The following is a 6,000-nucleotide window of genomic DNA, read 5'->3' on the forward strand; positions in this document are numbered from 1 at the left end:
TGGGTCATGGAGTGTTTTTAAGGCTCAGTTAGATAGATTCTTGACTGTAAAGGGAGTCAAAGTGTATAGGGAGTAGACAAGAAAGTCGAGTTGAGCCCATAATCGATCAGCCATAACCTTATCAAGTGATGGAGCAGGCTTGAGGGGCCAAGGGGCCTACTCCTCCTCCTAATTTGTACGATCGTATGTTCATTTACAATAACACCTCAAAAATGACTTTGGATGCTTAATCACCTATTTTAGTGACAGGTATAAATCTTTTATATACTTTTGAGGCTGACAAAAAAAAATACAAATGAATTGCATTCTTGAGAGTTTAAAATCAATGTGGTATTTATTGCTTTTGCTTCCTTCCAACACCATTAATCTAGCCTTACTGACCTACTTTGTCTCCAGTACCAAATGCATCATGTTAAATCTTCATCTACAAAACACTCCACAGCTTCGCCTCATACATCCTACTTCTGTAATCCTCCCCCAGCTTTTCATCCCCTTCAGACCTTCAACTATTAACCTAATGTGTAATCCCTACCCTTGGCCACACCACCTCCACCTCACTAGCGGTGGAACCTTTAACTGTCTCAGGCCTACTCCCTGGAACTACCTCTTGAAATTTTTCACCTCCTGCTCTTACACGAATGGTAAAAATCCACCTCTTTGCCCAAGCCTTCAATCAAAAACTCCCCCACAATTATTCAGCATCCATTCCTTTCACCTTTGGGCAGCTTCTTGAGGCGGGTTCCTATGTTAAATTATATAAAGTGGTAGCTGCTGTAATGAATAAAATACATACTTCTTGCTCACTTCTTGTAGCAGTTGCCAGTAACTGATCGAGCTCCTTCGCCATGGTGTTCTCCAGCTCCTGGCACTCAAACTGGGATGTCACAGTTCCTGACATGGTTGTGGCAAAATGTGGGGCTATAGAAGCACCTAGAACACAACAAGAAAACAAAGCAATTCATCCAAAAACATGCCTTTGGAAATGCATTACAATAATTTTGGAGATGGTACCCTGACACTGAATCATTGATCAGTAGAAAGTAATCACATTACTAAATTAAATATGGATTACCATATACTAAAGTCTGGGATGGATGCTGATTAAAGTCTCAAAATCTTGAACCTCCATGCCCTGAAGAAGCCAAAAAGAGCACAATTGACTTCCGATGGTTCTGAATTAAGGATGAGCAGCAGCCTGGAAGGATTAATCTTCCAGATGAATGAAAACAATGACAAATCTGATGCAATGGGGATATAGGTGTAGTGGCTGCTGTTTGGTTTCTGTGCTCAAGCAAAGCTAAGGGAAACAGGTCAGATACCCTTGATCCAGACTCTCAAATAATGGATTCTTGGGTGAGATACTACAGGTCACCATTAACGCATGCAACCACACCAAGGCATGGAGTTGTTTCCAGGAGAAGGAAATCTGTTAAGTCTGTCTAGGCCTACTTTAAGATTCCAAGGCCTGTGCAAGTTCCAGGCAAGGAGGCTGCTCCCCAAGTGCAACATCATGGTTGCAGCCCTAAATATGGCTGAGGAGAGATGGTTTTAAGAATTAATGACTCAAGAAACGTTTGAACGACCGGACATGTAACATTGCATACATATCCACAACAGGTAGAGAACGGATGAGATGCAGGTAAACTTCACTGCGCAATACATTTTTACATTGCGGATGATACAAAACTTGGAAGCTTTGTGAACTTTAAGAATAGTGTAGAACTTGAATTGGACATAGATAAGTTGGTGGTATGGGCAGACAAGTAACAGATGAAATTTAATGCTGAGAAGTGTGAACTGATTCATTTTGGTAGGAGAACACTTGAGAGATAATATAAAATAAAGGATACAATTCTAAAGGAGTTGCAGGAGCAGAGGAACCTGGATGTATATGTGCATAAATCACTGAAGATGGCAGGATAGGTTGAGAGTGGTTAATAATAAAACATACTTCATGCCTAAGAATGTGGTGGAGGTAGGTTCAATCCAGGCATTTAAGAGGGAACTGGATTATTATCTGAAAAGAAAGAATGTGCAGGGCAACCAGAAGGCAGCGCAAGTAAACCGCTCCTTTGGAGAGCCAGCACAGACACAACAGGCTGAGTGCCCACTTTCTGTGCTGTAACCATTCTGTGATTGTGGCATTTAATGAAAAAGAACACTTTCATCAGACTGGCGCAACATCACTGTTTCACAAACCAGGCACCATTGTGGCCAAACCAATTACTGTTGAATTACAGGGATATCTATGGCAGGCTCATTAATTAACAGCAAGTTTTTAGACCAACACAAATTTACTGAGGTAAACTGTGGTGTTAAATGATTCAGTGTTGTTATGACGTGGCAGATGATGTGTGCCAGGTGGACCAAATCCATGAGGGAAACTTGGTCTTGCCATCACAACGGTTTTGCAATTTGTATTTATTACGAGATGTGTGCACTGAATTCAGAAGTATTAAGTCCACCAAGACCTTTAGAGATTTTAAAAATTACATTAAAATATTTATTGACAAAATATAAAAGATTTCAAGCTCATAAGACTACAATTACTGCTCTAATAACTTCTAAAATTCCTAATTAACCTGGCCCGCAGAACACCCCCTTTAAAGCAATGGTCCAAAATAGGTTTTAGATTTAAAACAAACTCAGAAAGTTAACACAATACTCTGGACAGTGGAATTCCAAATGGCTTTCCCCAACTTCAGTTCTGTTATATAGAAAACTTATGCACACATGCTGGAGGCTTCATTAGGGTTATGTCACACACTCCTGTTAGATCTTACATGGCCTTCTGACACACAGCCTTTCATTCTCCCTTACATATGCTTCTCTCTTTTTAATATGTAAAATCTATTGTTCCATATGTCTTTGAAACTGTATCTTTCTCAATATAAAAATGTTCATGTTGCCACTATATATTGTCAGTAACCTTTGGAAAAAATAAACATTCCTTAGCCTTGCTTATCTGGCTAGTTGTAAAACAGACTAAGATCCCTTTGAAATCCAAATATCCCCTCATTTATCTAAAAATGTAAATTCCCTTCACATCTTACAAGCTAAGACAGCATCCATGTTTACTCATTAGCTGCCAAGCACTAGCTTCTTTTGATGATTTCTAACTTGCAGTCTACTTGGCTACAAAATGTAATTAAATCACATGCAGGCCCAACTATATTTACCCCCATAAACCTACTTCCCAATAAACCAGAAAAATATTATGAAAATTATTATACTTTCATCACAGTGGTGATTATGAACTAACAGAATCTCGAGGTCTTTCTATTCATTTTCAATTTGTCAAGCTACTAGAAATTTGTTAAATTCCAGATCTCATTTTAAAAGTTCAACCTACTTCCATTCAAACAATTGGGGGTAAGTTCATAATTGTATGATTTCAGTAACAAGTTGTCCATTAATACCTTAAACTGCTACTTTGACACTACATTTATGCCTTTACCTCTTCTGCTGTACAGTAGTTTACAATTAAAGTTAAATATTTTCAAAATTTGAAATGTCTATTCTGCCAATTAACCTCATTAATTTTTTTTATACAGTATCCTCAGAATTATACAGTCCACTGTGCCTGTGCTGTCTCTTTGAAAAAGATATCCAATTAGTCCCAATCCTCTGTTCTGTCCCTGTAGCCCTATAATTTCCCCCTCAAGTATTTATCCAATTTACTTTTGAAAGTTACTATGAAACCTTCTTCGGCAGTGCATTCCGGATTATAACAACTGGCTGTTTGAAAAAAAATTGCCAATTACCTTAAACATGTGCCCTCTGCTCACCAACCCTCCTCCCACTGGAAACAGTTTTTCCCCAATCTCTACCCCAATGAAACCCTTCATAATGTTGAACACCTTTACTAAAATTTCCCCTTAACCATCTCAGGTATAAGGAGAACAACCCTGGCTTCTGTAGTCTCTCGAAATCCTCATCCTTGAGAGTGCAGAAGTGACATCCCAGAGTTTTCTCCAAGACTTTGACATGATCCCTTGGCTTTAATCGGATTTGTTTTCTCAGTTTTCATTTGCAAAGGCATTTGTTACTTTTTTCACTTCTTCAGGAAATGCAATTACTGTAACACACCCTTTAACAGAACAGGACACAACAGTTTACAATAGCTGATATTTTTTAACTTTTGGTTTCACCATTGAACTTAGAGACCAGTTTTAAAGTTAACATGCAAAGTTTGCATTTCCAAAATTCTGCATTGCAAAGTTGTTACTTAAATATAACAAGCCACAGTAATTAAGCTATTACAGTAAAAAAAAAGCCACAATGCAAAAAAAACATTTTAAAGTAAATCATATACACAATTGCAACCTTGCAAAGTAAACAGCCTGGATTTCTAACTTGCCTCAGTTGATACACCATACAATCTAAAAACTGAGAAATATGCTGCTACACGATGGTGATATTTTAAGCAGGATATTGAGTCCTTATGCTTGTCATGCATGACGTTACAGCAGAACAGATCTGTCCCAATTCACAATTGTGAAGAACCCTATCGGACCCTGAACAACATTCAGCAAAATCCTGCACACGTTGCAGTGTGCCACATGAATTAGTGAAGATGGTGCAATATTCACCAACCAAATTAATCACCTGGACCATTAAAACTGACAGCGACCGAGAGTGATCCCGTCCCGGGACAAAGTACAAGCAGGGACCCGAGAGTGATCCCGTCCCGGGACAAAGTACAAACTGGGACCGAGAGTGTCCCAGGATAAACTACAAATCCAAGGAAATGCTGGAAAACACCAGCTTTGCCTAATAGAAATGACAGCTTACATTTCCTAAATTCCCTAACAAATAGCAGCAGGGCAGGGATAAGCTGGTTGACGGCTGGGGCTGGGGCTGCTCCCTCCCTGTCCGCGGCCCCTCACCCCCATCTCTGGCTCTCTCTACCACACTCACACATATTTACCCCACTCCCCCCTCCCCTCCGTCTCTTCCACCAACACCCCCCCCAGTCCCCAGTTCTCCTCGTCCTCCCGCCCCAATGCCCCCCACCCCCAATTAACCTGTCCCTCCCCTGCTGCTTCCCCTTGACCACCCCCACCCCCCGTCTTCTCCTCCACCCAAACCCAACCCCCCTCCCCCCAGACCTTCTCCTCCCCCCCAAAACCCCTCAGATCATCTCTTTCCCCCCCCCAAATCTCCTCCTCCCCCCCCCCCAAACCCCCCAGATCATCATCTCCTCCCCCCCCCCCCCCAATTCCCCAACCCCCCCCCCCAAATCATCTTCCCCTCCCCTCTCATGAACCCCCCTCACCTGTCCACATTGTGTCGAGGACGCGGCTGACTCTCGTTCACTCAGCCCGGTGTTTGATGCCGTCCGGCAGGCAGAGGGAGCGGGAGCGGCTCCGCCCCCAGCGCCCGCGCGCAGCGCGCCCCCCACCCCACCCCACCCCACCCCCCTCTCCCGCTCCCTGCGCGCGCCCGCGCCTCGATGGATGCGCGCGCCTATTCCGGCCTCAGGCCCCCCAGATACGCCATCTGACACTTTGTCCCCACAGTCCCCCGGCTGAGGGAAGCGAGATGGTGTCTGTCCCGGGGTTGGGTCGGGGAACGGGTCGGTCCCGGGGTTGGGTCGGGGGTCCCGATCTCGCGCTCGCACCCACCTTCAGGCTGAAGCGGTCAGGGAGTGTTGGGCTGGGACAGCATGACAACACGTTCCGATTGGTCCAGGGCGGAGACTGACAGAAAGGGTTGCCAATCAATAGCTGCGTATGGCTATGTGACGTCTGCGCATGGTCAGACAGGACTGGAGCAAATTCAAGAACTTTCCGAAGGGCGGAGAGGGGGGAGGGAGGGTAAAGGGGAGGGGGAAGGGGTAAAAGGGAGGGGGGAAGGGGGTAAAGGGGAGGGGGGATGGGGGTAAAGGGGAGGGGGGATGGGGGTAAAGGGGAGGGGGGATGGGGGTAAAGGGGAGGGGAGGTGGGGGTAAAGGGGAGGGGAGGTGGGGGTAAAGGGGAGGGGAGGTGGGGGTAAAGG

General features: G+C 44.1%; 1 protein-coding gene across 3 annotated transcripts in view; it reads right to left on the reverse strand.

Annotated features, from left to right (window-relative positions):
- Positions 1-5,755, reverse strand: part of ugp2b (UDP-glucose pyrophosphorylase 2b) — a 44,501-nt gene extending 38,746 nt beyond the window's left edge. Inside the window, exons 1-2 of one of the 3 annotated variants that reach the window (XM_078556525.1) lie at positions 5,628-5,755; positions 794-930 (exon numbers count right to left, since the gene is read on the reverse strand). In XM_078556525.1, coding sequence (XP_078412651.1) covers positions 794-898 — 105 coding nt within the window. In that variant the 5' untranslated portion in view covers positions 899-930; positions 5,628-5,755. Of the gene's footprint in view, positions 1-793; positions 931-5,278; positions 5,413-5,627 lie in introns of those variants that run through there. The other 2 variants (XM_078556524.1, XM_078556526.1) reach the window with 2 other exon arrangements.
- Positions 5,756-6,000: the final 245 nt, after the last annotated feature.

The sequence above is a fragment of the Cetorhinus maximus genome, chromosome 14 (genome assembly GCF_964194155.1).
Source record: "Cetorhinus maximus chromosome 14, sCetMax3.hap1.1, whole genome shotgun sequence".
Classification (NCBI taxonomy): domain Eukaryota; kingdom Metazoa; phylum Chordata; class Chondrichthyes; order Lamniformes; family Cetorhinidae; genus Cetorhinus; species Cetorhinus maximus.